Source organism: Sturnira hondurensis, unplaced genomic scaffold, assembly GCF_014824575.4.
Source record: "Sturnira hondurensis isolate 20B ecotype Veracruz unplaced genomic scaffold, ASM1482457v3 Scaffold0021795, whole genome shotgun sequence".
Taxonomy (NCBI): Eukaryota; Metazoa; Chordata; class Mammalia; order Chiroptera; family Phyllostomidae; genus Sturnira; species Sturnira hondurensis.
In genome coordinates, this window is record NW_028094426.1 from 9248651 (window position 1) to 9262284 (window position 13634).

The window sequence follows — 13634 nt, forward strand, 5'->3', positions numbered from 1 at the left end:
GAGAATAAAATGTCAAATAGAGATATCAAATAGGGATTGGATATCCAAGTCTGTAATTTGGTATTGAAATAAGGGACAGATGTAAATTTGAGAGTCATGAGCATATCAATAGTATTCAAAGCTGGGTGACATCACCAAGGGAGTTAGGGTACATAGGAGGTCTGAGTAGACAGAGAAGTAAATCAAAAACCTGAGCCCTAAGGCACTCCATCATTAAGACCCTCCAGAGAAAATTTGCAAAGGAGATAAAAAGAGAAGTGACTTTAAGAAGATATGGTACAAACATACAATGCTCAGCAATAAGAAAAGATGAGCTACTGCCATTTGCAGCAACAGAGACTGACCTTGAGAATATCACGCTCAGTGAAATAAGTCAGATGGAAAAAGTCAAGAACCACATGATTTCACTCATATGTGAGATATAAAACTGAAAGCAACATATGAATAAATTGACAAACAAATAAACAAAAAGTTATGGACACAGACAATGGTATGGTACTTACCAGAAGGAAAGGAGGGTAGGAAGGAGGTCATGAAAGGTAAAGGAGGTCAGACAGAGGGTGACGAAAGGAGATTTGACTTTGGGTGGTAAACACACAATGCAATACATAGATGATGAAGCATAGAAATGTACACTTGAAACTTATGTAACTTTATTAACCAATGTCACCTCAATAAACTCAATTACAAGTTTTAAAGAAGAGTCTTTGGTTCAGAGAGGCTGAGCAATTTTCCCAAGTTAAACACAGCTATGAAACACTTTTGTACATCACAACTTCACCATAAATAATATTTGAGGTGTTTTTTGTGTGTGTGTGTGAGAATAATAAAGAATGTTATCAGTTGGGGGAAGAACGAAGTGACTGGTGAGAAAAGAAGAAAGCCAAGAGTACTATCTTAGAGGTCAAGTGTGAAAAAGGTATCGAGGAAGAGGGAGTGATCAACCTTGGCAAATGCAGCTGTTAGGTCAATCAAGCTGAGGACCGAGAATTGACCACGGATTAAGCAATTTGTGGGTTATTAGTGATTTTAACAAGAGCTTTCTCATGTGCAAAAGCCTAATTAGAATAAGTTTAAGAGATTGTGGGAAGGGAGAATTGGAGACAATTCATTCAAAGGATTTTGTTTCAAAGCGAAACAAAGAAATGGAAAAGTAGCTGACAAAGGGATAAGATTAGCAAAGGTTTGTTTTTTTATATTTTGTTTTAAAGGAAAGAAAAATAATGAAATCATACAGTACGTTGGTGGGAATAATTCTACGGGGAAGGGACATTAATGGTGTCAGGGAGAGGGGAAATACCGGAGAGAAAGAGGCTAAGATTGAATTTACAAGCTGAGAATTTAGTTTTAAATAGTAGCGAGGATACATTATCAACAGTAACAGTTTGGAAGGCAGAGTCTGTAGGTTCAGAAGCTCATGTGTGCATAAATACAGCGTGAAGATTCTGTGGAAATGCTCTTCTGGCTGACTCAATTTTTTTCAGTGAAGCAGGATGCAGAGGTATGAAATCATTGTCTAGGACAATGGGAGAGTGAACAAATGAGGGAGATAGGAAATGTTTTCTGGGAGCACTAGGAGGCCATTTGAGGATTGGGGCAGGAATTTAAAATAAGCTGGACAACATGGTTACGGAGTTTTCTTCAGCCACGTGAAGCTGCATGGATATAGGAGCAGAGATGGCAGACAGTGAATTGTTTTACCAATGAAGTTCTAGAAAGCAAGAGATAGACAAGGGAATGAGAGTATTGTAAATGACTGTGACGATAACAATTGACCATGAAACTTAACGTGGGTAAAAAGTGTAGTGAGGGCATGAGGGCATGGGAGAGGGGAAAGTAATAAAAGGAGCGATGGAGTAGAGTCCCGGGAGGAGTGCAACAGTTCGTATGGATGTGGTGCGGAGGAAGCTGGGGAGACAGGAGCTGCAAGTCAAAGCGGAGTGCACAAAGAGGAGATTATGGAGTGCTTGCTTACAGTTATTGGTTTAAGGTGCGGGTTGGCAAACTTTCACTGAAAGTGTCAGGCAATAAATAGTTACGTTTTGCACACCAGTCTGTTACAACCACTCAAATCTGTCACACACAAACGATTGTGGACGTAATAAATGGATGTGGCTATGTTCTAATAAAACTGTACTTATAAATGGGTCAAGCTGGATCATTCCTGACCATTGTTCACCAACTCCCGGTCTGGGGTACAAGGTTCAGAGTGTGACCAATGGCCAGAGTAGAGTGGAGGACAGAGATTGGACAGAAGGTCAGGGAATGAGAAACCAAGATTTGGCATAATGGAAGGTTGACAGGATGGCCTCTATATATATATATGTTAAAACTGCCCAGAATTAAGGCAGGAGTAGTACTGGAAGGTATGATGGTGAGAAATGACCTGATAACTAGATAATGGAGGAAAGTGGCTTAAAAATTGGCAGATGATAACACAAAAGGTAAGTACGAGGTCATATAATCAGGTAATTTGAGGTTCAAATCTGAAGCTTTTTAGGCATGAAAAAAGTAATAAAGATCTGAAAGTAATCATCGGACAGAGTTCCATTTTCTGGACTGTGGTACTTCTCCACATGGCCAAAATAACTTCTGACCAAATACAGTACACACATCTTAACTGTTTAAGAACAATTGGAGTTAAAGTGATTTCTAGAAATGAGTCCCCAGTACCAGGTGCCTCAGGAAGGTGCTTATGGCCCCAGAGTCTGTAGATTCTGCAGATGCTGTGATGGGACATCTTTGCAAACACTCATCAGCCTCCACCTGGAGGCACATTTCAGCTATCGTTGGCAAGAGAACCAGCTTTTGCATCCACTTGGAGTAACTTTTACTGTGTCTTCATGGTAAAATGAGAATTTTACAATAGTGGAAGACTTGTTGACTATATCCATAGCATAATGTGCTAAAAGGGGTTTTGTGGAGTGCAAAACATCAAGTGATGATCAGTAAAGTCTAAAAAGATCAGACCACGCAAGGAGGTGCCTGAATATGAAGAGCCCGAGACTTGAAAAGCAAAGTCCTGTGAAAGGGAACAAGAGGCTTTCACAACAACTAAAATGACACCAAAGAGAGATTAACCAGCAGGCAGAGGCTGGCAAAGTGTGTTCATGAATTATATACAGCACCAGAAGTTCTAGCAAGAGAAAAGCGTAGGATTAATAATTAACTAGCAGAGTAATAATAGGCTCCTACATTCTGCTTTTTCTCTGTGAAAGAAATCAGCCAACTTAGTCTTCCTGCCCATTGTTTGTCTCCTTATATTTATAGTGAGGAAAGTTCAGAAGCCAAATCCTTTTTATAACTGTAAATCCTTTCTTCCAATGACTCTCTAGCGTTTCCCTCATGCCCCCGCCTTTGAATCTTCCTGAAAATACTTACAATTTGGCCCCAGGCTCCTGCTGGTACTTGGCACTGCCCAAGAAACCTGGGGTACCCACAGCCACTGGTCACCAATATGTGAAGGCCTTCTCCACAGTATTGTATTTATCACCACCATTATCTTTGTCTCTAATAAGTATTTGTGGTATTAAGTGCCTGGTTAGCACTGCCCTCAGTATATCATGCATATCTGCTCTCTGCCCTCTCAGAGTTTAAAACCCAGGAAGGAGGTACCCATGCCTTTCCCACCCTCCGCCCGGGCACTCAGCGTGTTTCCTAGGCACAAATAGAGACACCTTTCAAAATGTATTGGATGATAAGTAAAAACATGTGGAAGACATGCAGAAAGCAAAACAGAAATGTTAAATGAATGCAGGAAAGAACATGAGTGCATTTACATTATGTATTAGTAAGTTGGTTTAAAAGAGCCAGACAAATATATTTCCTGGGGTAAAGTAGGGAGAAGATAAGATCTCTTTCTTCTTATAGACAAGGAAACTAAAGGTTTAGTGGTCACTGAATATTAGTTTTCTATCACCACTTTTTTAAAAGATTTTATTTATTTATCTTTAGAGGGGAAGGGAAGGAGAGAAGGAGAGAAATATCAATGTATGGTTGCCTCTGGTGAGTCCCCTGCTGGGAACTGGCCTGCAACCCAGGCATGTGCCCTGACTGGGAATCAAACCGTGATCCTTTGCTTCACAGACCCGCGCTCAATCCACTGAGCTACACCAGCCAGGGCTCTATCACCACTTTTTAAAATGAGCTATAATGTTTATTTATGATTGCTCATTGTAGAAAAATTTGCTAAGTACAAAAGAGCAAGGAGAAAAAAAATTACAGATCCAATAATTCAAGTAATCTAGGCTAAAACTGTTCCTGTTATTCAGTGTATTTTCTTTTGAGTTTGTGCCACTCTGGTGTACCCACATTCCAGCTTCAAAAATTTTTGACTCACATCCAAACTTGTTTTATCTCTACCCTTGTTTGCACACCCACTTCCTCCTTGTGGTGCAATGTTGAAGCACATCCCAGATATATTATAATAAATATTATAAATATTTTAGCATATGTGACTAAGATTGCCATGCATATTTTAGTAGTTATGCTAATATGGTATGTACAAAGTCATATATACTTATTTTCATTGATTTCTGATATCAAAAATTATTTTAATTGAATTTTTATTGAGGTATAATTGACAATTGACGTATAACATTATTTTAGTTTCAGGTATATGACCTAATGATTAAATATTTGTATACACTACAAAATAATCTAGTATAACCCCAGTAAGTCTAGTTACCATAAGTCACCTTACAAAATTACAAATTTTGGTGGGTTTTTTGTGTGTGTGTGTATGATGAGAACTTTTAAGACATACTCTCTTGGCAACTTTCAAACACGCACTACAAAATTACTGGCTACAGTCATCGTGATGTGCATTACACCCCTATTATTTATTTTATACCTGAAAGTTTGTAGCTCTCAACACCCTGCACCAATTCCACCTACCTGCTGATACCTTTTCCCTTCTGGAAACCACCATCTGTCCTCTGTATCTATGAATTGTGTTTGTTTTTCTGATTCCACATATAAGTAAAATCATATACATTTGTCATTCTCCATCTCACTTATTTTACTTAACATAATACCCTCCAGGTCCATGCAGGTTGTAACAAATGGCAATTTTTCATTCTTTTTTATGGCTGAGCAGTATATTGGGACACCCAACCACTAATCGATCAAATTTTCTTGTAGCTGTACAAGATATATTTTCCCATATTTTAATTTTTAGACATATATAAATTTTAGGATCATAATATATCTTACTATAGTAATATTAACAAAGTCTAACCAAGATTTTAACTATATCAGTACAATGTCTTTGTGATATAAACAACACTAACTTGAATAATATCTGTGAAAGTATGTTAAAGAGAATGTTCTAAATTCTGACCTCTTTTCCTCTCAGTTTCTGTATCATACAGATTTGTTCCAAGTACCATCAGAAGAAACCTAATGAGTTTTTGACCCTGTTTCAGTGGATTTGGTTGCTTCGTGGGGGCACTGCTGGTGGAACTGGTATATCTCATCTTAGAAGGTAAAAATAGGTTTATGTTATGCTTATATACAGATAGATAGATTTGATGACTAGAGAATTGGGGGACAAAACCTTAAGAGGTGTTTTGCCAGTGTAGTCTTTCTTTTTCAGTTGATCCACTTTTGCAATTAAGGTAGGAAATAGACTCTTGCTATATTCACCAATTTCTGAGAATTGTTTTTCTTTTGATAGGAAGAGGTGATTACAAAATGTCACTTCTCATGAGACCCCACCTGCTGTCTTTCTCTAATGTATTCTAAAACAAACTAGTTATTATAATCATATTAGGTCTTATTCAGTAATGCTGCAGAGCCGGCATAGATAACCCTCAGAAAAGGTGAGTTCTGTGTAAATAGGAGTATCAGGATGATCTCTTTTGGGGTGGGGGTGATTTGGTAATTTGCCAGAAATCTGGCACATGCAACAAAAGAGAAATTGTGCATGAATACAAATGATCTTGGAAATTCTTTCCCATGCAAAGTTTGGTCAGAAGAAAAAAACAAACAAAAAAATCACATGCAAACATAAAAAATACTCTTCTTCCACGTTCTGGTAGAAAAATCTGACATGGTGCAAATAATGATTAGCTGTCACAGTGAAATGTCTTTGGCTATATTTTAAAACCATAAACTTTTTCCTTTATTTGTTCTAAAATGTTAACATAATTTAATTTTTTTAATTTACTTTTGCTTATTTTATGGAAAATATCACAAGCTTTATTCTTTTTTATTTTCAAAAATACTTATGTTGTGCACTTAAAATAATACAAAAAATATGGGTTTGTATAGTTTTGTAACCAACGAATCTAATTTACCTACTTTTGAACTACAGAAAAAAATAACTGCTATGAATTAGAAACTCCTTTTAACTCTAGGTCTCTATTCAAAAAATATTTATCAAGGAGCCTCTTTGTTCCAGGCACCAAAATGGGCACTAATGATACAAAAAAAAAGCAAAACAAATACTTCCAAACTCTCATAAAATTTCCTTCCAACCAGGGTTGCAAGGAAACAATAAAATCAAGAGTGATAAGTGCAATAAATAAAGTTGTAGGAAACAAATATACAATCTATGATTGGTTAACAAGATCACACCCTGCCCTGGTCCCAGTTAACTGAGCAAGTTAAGCAAAAATATGTATTGAATACTTACTATGTGCCAGGTCTTGTACTACACTGAATTATGTGAGATATAGATCCAATCCTCAAAGAGCTCAAATCCAAACTGTCACAACCAACTGTGTGAACTGTGTTGACTTCTCTGGTGATTCAAATCTTTATACATAAACAAGAAATAAAACATTGTTATTAGAATTTTATAGACCGGAAAAGTTCTTACCTATATTTCTACCTGAAACGTATTAGATAGAAAGAATGTGTGGGTTTTTCTTCACATTACACAATGAAGATGTTTCTTGCTAAACATGTAAATTTCTATTATCGAACCATATTTGATGTATTCTAGAAGAACTATAAAGTCAAGCATTAATACCAGTTTATCTTTTATATAAATCTAAATTTTCCATTCGCGTGCTTAAGCAACTTACCCAGAGTGAGTCCAAACCTCACTGGGTACGTTCTCCACAAGACTGTCTCCCCTTTAGACACCAGCCCCAAGTTCAGAGACCCCACACTGCCATCACTTCTGATAAGCTGGCTGTGAATTTGAGGTCCCCACAGACTCCCTCAGGTTTTCTAATTTGCTAGAATGACTCACAGAACTCAGGAGAGCACAACACTTCGACTACATCTTTATGACAGGAAAAGACTAGAAATCAAAATGGGCCAAAGGGACGGACACCTAGAACAAGTTCTGAAAAGGTTCCAGAAGGAGAACTTCCTTCACCCTCAGGGACTCACTGGGTCAGTACCTAACCAGCACATCACTGCGTGACAGCATGCAGAGTGCTGCCAACCGGGGAAACTCATCTGAGCTTCAGAGCTTCTATAGAGCTGTTATTATGTAAGCAGAGTTGATTGAATCACTGGCTATACCGTTGAGTTTAGTTTCCAGCATCTTTTCCCACCTCTAAGGCTGAGCCCATAGGGTGTGGCTCAGAGCTGCAATCCTCTAGTCCCATGATTAGTTTTCCTGGCTGGCCAGCCTCCATCCTGAGTCAACTCTTTAGCATCAGGTGAAGTTTGGGAGGCCCACCATGCATAATAAAGACACTCCAATTACTCAGGAAATGCAAGAAGTCTAAAATTTACATCCCAGGGACCAGGGACAAGGCCAAGCAAATTCTTCACTACGTGTAAGAATTTCACTCAAAACCTAAATATCTATTGAGAATTCGCAAAAGATGGAGGAGCTGTTATACACATTGTTGCATTAATTCCAACAATCTTGTAAAGGTGATATAATGGTCCTTGTTTCAAAATGTAACAATTAAGGCAGGAAAAAAAGGAAATGAAATGCTCGTTATCACAGCCAGAATCTGACAGCTCTCACCCTCTCAGTGTTCTGAAACCAATGCCAGCATTGCCTGCAACACACCGGGCAGCTATGAGGACCGCCTCGGATGGGCTCTGCATACAACGTTATTGGTAATGTTCTAGATGAAGGAGAAAATAGATAAATGAAAGTTTATGTAATTCTGGCAGAGTCTGAAGGGAAGTTTACTAAGGACATATGGCGAGGACATCTTAGCCAAATGAGATGTGCAGTGGGGCACTCTAAATTTGTGTTCAGGAGAACACCATGTAAAATTACCACTGATTAATTTAATTTACTTCTTATCTGAGAGTTTTCCTGTCATAATAACCTCATTATATCAAATCACATCCCCGTAAGTTAGAATCCTATAATTGGATATTACTTTAGAGGTCATCTAGTCTAACACCGTACTAAAAACTAGATGTACTCCAATCTGCTACTACCTAGAAAAAGACCTTACTTTGAGATATAACCTGAGTCTGCCCATCTGTTGAGAACTATGTGCCACAGAATAAGTCTAATTTTCTACCCACATAGCAACTCCTGAAACATTTGATAAATATTTGGAGAAATAATGTGGCATAAGAAAGTAGGTTCTGGAGTTGAATCCAAAAAGTCTCGCTATGTGTCCTCAGTTTCCATGCCAATAATGACAACAAATAATTCAGCACATTGTTCTAAGGTTTACACATGGTAAGTGCTCAATAAAGATAAATATTATGATGTTATAGACAAACCACCCCAGTTTTCTCACATTGCATGATTACATGGATTTTTTTACTATAGGAGCCCCTCCATCCGTTAAACAAGCAACAATTTGTCAGTATCTTTCTTAAAATATGGTGTCCAGAATCAAACACAATACTCAAGGTGGACAGATATGTCACTTTAATTAGCCTCTCTCTCTCTCTCCTTCTCCCCTGCCTCCCATCTCCCTGTCCCTTTCTCTGAATGCCAATAGGGATTCTGTTGACTTTTTAAGTAGTTGCATCATGCTTATGGTCAATGAAAACTTTAAGGTGTTTTTCTATTTTTAGCAGCCTTTCTCCATTCAGTTCCACTCATCACAATTTTTTTCTAATTAAATGCAGGAATTTATCATTATCCTTAATAAATGTCAGCCCATCATTCTAAATAATACCTTTTTAAAATTTGGTCCTGTCATCCATTGAATTACTAATCTTCCCTTCTTTATTAACTCTGTCATCTGTACATTTAGTAAGGAAGTACCTATACATCTTCCAGGCAATGGATAAATTGTTGAACTGGATACAACCAAAAATAGAGCCTATGGGAAATTCTTAGAGACCTCACTGCAAGTTAATGACAATCAACTGAACTTTTCTTTTCGGATTGAGTCAGGTCCCACTGCATTTAATCACTGTATTCGGCCCACGTACTTCTCCATCATTCCCTGATGGGCACAGGACACGTTGTCATATGTTTTTCTCTGAACAGGATATGGCTGTGTTTATGACAGTCCTTTTAGTCATCAGAATAGCATTCACCAATTAAGGAAATGAAGTTCATTTACATGATTTGGTTCTAGTGACCTTATGCTGACTTATAGTGACTAAGTAGGGCCCTTAAAAGAGAGGGATCCTTTGACCCTATGCCGGATTTTGGGTAACTCATCATGCCTCTAAGACTGTTACCTCTTATTTATCAAAGGAAATGCTGCACTTCACTTTTTTCAGAGATGATAAAAAGATAAAATTAAATAAGGCTTTTGAAAAGTTTAATGTCAGAGATTATCTTAAATACAAAATTAAGTCATATATTATAATACGGATAAAGATCGTCTATTTGGTTTTACAAAATCACTCTATTTAGTCAAACAACCAGACCAATTTTGTAACTGAGCCGACCACAACGAAACCAACACTATTCACTATTACTATGTGCTTAAGCATTCCACACGCCTCCACGTTCCATTTAGCACATAGGATATTTTAAACCTTTAAGGATTCATGTCAGCTGAGCATGTGTGTATGTGAGTGTGTGTGTAAGTGTTAGTGCATGATTGGAAAAGATAATCAGCTATCACAGTCTCCCAGTCTCCAAGCTGCATTAGTCATTTTTAGCACCATGATGGAGAATGGTGTGAATGCGGTAAATTCAAAAGATTTCTCAAAACTTGACTGTGCAGACAGATAACTGTTAGAGTGACATTTTCAGTACAAGTGAGAAAACTGATCCTTCTGGGATCTCTAACTCCGACTGCTTTAAAGGAGAAGATACAAGACTAAACCCATCCTCCTCCACTAATCATTTCAGGAATAGTTTATCTAAAAGTAGCAATGCTAATATAAAGAAGTGAAGAAGTCAGTCAGTCAAACTGCTTATTTCAACTACATCCCATTAGCAACCAGATCAATTTTCTCACACTCTAGAGTTCGAGCTTACTTTTTGACGAAAATAACAAAATAGCGTTCAGTGGAAAACGACATCTTTGTTATGGAGGTGCAGGTGATTGAAAGATCCAAAGCAAAATGTCCAAGGGAAGAGGTGTAGTTGGACAGAATGAAGAGGTCAGAGTGTACATCTCTGTGTCCCTGCTGGTCCTCCCTCCACGGAATTCTGGAAAGGAACAAGATCATTTTACATTAAAAAATGTGATCTTTTAAACTCATTTAAATGCTTGTGGTAACTGAGGCCACTGACAGCCACATCAGCGTGAATCACCTAGTTGCTCTTGAAATAGGAGTTGCAGTAAATGTGAAAGAAAATATTTATGCATCTGGAAAGGTGTTCATCTGGATTTCACAGGTCCGTGCTTATTTTCCAAGAGATACATTTCTTCAAATCCAGATCAAAGCTTCGGGTCCAACTTCGCATGGGTTTTAAGATGACAGATTTTTAAGCCCTGAGGGAAAAAGAGGTGGCAACTACCCTGTAATCTAGCTTTATTTTTTTAATATATAAGCAATGTTCATTTTTTAACTTTTTTATTGTGGTTCAGGTACAGATGTCTCCATTTTTCCCTCACCACTCCCCCCTTCACCCCAGCCATCCATACTTCCCACCCTTGATTCCACTTGACTTTGGTTTTGTCCAGGTGTCCTTTATAGATGTTCCTGAAAACCGTTAGCCAGCCAATACTCTGCTGTCTGAACTACTTCCATGCCAGAGTTTCTGTGGCTAACTAGGCATGCCCCCAGCAGCTCCCACAGGCAAACCCTGTTTGTAGGTCCTCAGTCAGACTTAGATACGGAGTCCTCCTTGTACAGTGGGGTTATGTATTTCAGAAATAATTTACTCTGCACCCTCAACCTTTGGCTCCACAAAAAAATCTGTAATGCTACTCAGGGGCCTTAGGGTTCAGAATAGTATCAGGGCAGAGCCCAAATTACGCGGTAGGCTATGGAAAACAACTGTTAATTTCTATTGGTCCATAAGAGATAGAAAAAGCACAACTCTGAGTCAGACAAATCTGAGTGTAGACTCAACTCTTAAAAAATTGTGAGATCTTGAACACATTATATAACTTCTCTGAGTGCCAGTGTCTCTCCTTCTAGAATGGTGTCACTAATAGCTTCTAAGAATTCTATGAGGACAAGAAGAAGTAAATATAAAGTACCAGATAAATAAAAGCACAAAAAAGGGATTTTTGTTGTTGCCATTGTAATTTGAGGGAGATCACAATAATTTTGGAGTGTGCAAGGTTTATCATGGATATGCTATTCTGGGAAGGCACTTTAATAATTCTGCAGAAAAGAGTGTGCTCCATAAATGCAAAGCTCCACTGTCCTATTGAGCTTCCATTGCAGATCTACTTCGGGATGAGATGAAATAAATCAGTGCTCTGAGACTCTTCTTGGCCTCATGGACCCATGTCATTAGTGTAGCTTCCTTTGCATGGCAAACTTCGAAGTCTAGGTAGAGTTAGCATCACATCCATGTTCACACTGAGTGCCTGGAAATGCGATGGAAGAATGGGTGGTATTTGGCCTGTTGAGCATAGGAGCAAAGTATTTCTGATAGGGAGTACATGTATCAAGGCTTGGAAGTAGAGAACCCTGAGGTACGTCAGAAAAACACGGAGACCAATAACCTGAAAATACTCACCAAACATTTTCTGAAGAGAGAATATGAGGAGAGAATCAGATGAAGTCAGCTAGGCTTACAGGGATTTATTTAATTTGAAGGTAATAAGAAATCATACAGGCATCAGGCTAGTGACATGATCTATTTGGTTGGAGGATCACTGTGGATGCAATGCCATTTGGAATGGAAAATGAATGGTTTGGGAGAAGCAAGAAGAATACATTGAAAGCCACGCAGGCAAATCTAGATAGTGATGAACTAAACGGGAAGGACGCAGACAGAGAGAAATGAATGGATGTAATCTTGATTTTAAGGGTAGAATCAAGTCCTCAGTGATTGTTTTGATAGAGTGAGAGGACAATAGGGTACAAGGAAAAGACAGGTATCATGAAGGAATCCCAGATTCTGCTGAGAGCAACTGTGTAGGCAAAGCTTTCATTTTCTAAGTGAAGAACACTAGAAGTTGACTAGATTTAAAAACGTGTCACCCATTCATGTTTTTATTGAATTTATCAGGGCGACATTGGTCAATAACATTATGTGAGTTTCAGATGTACAATTTTATAATATACTGCTATACATTGTACTGTGTGTTCACCACCCTAGGACAAATCTCCTCCATCACCATATATACCCCCTATGCCCTCTTTTACCTCCCTATACCCACTTTCCCTCTGGTAATGACCAACTGGTTGTCTGTCAATAAGGGTCATTATTATTTTTTGCTTAATCCCTTTATCTTCTCAGCCAATGCTGCAGGGCCCCTCCCCTTTGACAGTTGTCAATCTGTTCTCTATGAGTCCCTTTCTACTTTTTGCTGGTTTATTTTGTTCATTAGATTCCACATAAGAATGAAATCACATGCTATTTGTTTTTCTCTTTCTGACTTATTTCACTTAGCATAGTGCTCTCCAGGTTCGTCTCCACTGTGTAAATGTACCAGGGCTTTTATCCACTCATCTACTGATGGGGACTTCAGCTGCTCCCAGATCTTGCTATGGTAAATAATGGTGCAGTGAACATAGGGGTGCATATATGTTTTTAAACTAGTGTTCTGGATTTCTTTAGGCATATTCCCAAAAGTAAAATGGCAGGCCATAAGGCAGTTCCACTTTTAATTTTTAAATAACTCCATACTGCTTTCCACAGTGGCTGCACCAATCTGCATTACTATGGTTCCCTTTTCTCCTCAGCCTTGTCAACACTTATTCTTTGTTGATTTGTTGATGACGGCCATTCTGACAGGTGTGAGAATAGGATAGAAGGGATATTTCATTGTACTTTTAGTATATGTTTCTCTGATGATAAGTAACATTGAACATCCTTTCATATGTCTGTTACCATCTGTATGCCCTCTTTGAAGAAGTGCCTAGGTCCTCTGCCCATTTTTTAATTTGATGGCTTTTTTTTGGATGTTGAGTTTTACAAATTTTGGGTATTGACCCCTTATCAAATGTGTCATTGGCAAATATGTTCCTCCATTCAATGGGCTATCTTTTCATTTTGTTGATGTTTTCATGCAGCCCCATTTGTTTATTTTTTATTTTGTTTCTCTTGCCCAAGGAAATATGTCAGATATGCCAGATAAAATACTGCTATAAGAGATGTATGATATTTTATTGCCTATGTTTTCTTCTAGGGTTTATATGGTTTCAAGTCTAACATT

At 38.1% G+C, this 13634-nt stretch overlaps 1 protein-coding gene across 1 annotated transcript in view; it reads left to right on the forward strand.

The window, feature by feature from the left end:
* SLC15A5 (solute carrier family 15 member 5) overlaps positions 1-13634 on the forward strand; it is an 84373-nt gene that overhangs the window by 47234 nt on the left and 23505 nt on the right. The window contains 1 exon segment of the mRNA XM_037033952.1: positions 5349-5485. Coding sequence (XP_036889847.1) covers positions 5349-5485 — 137 coding nt within the window.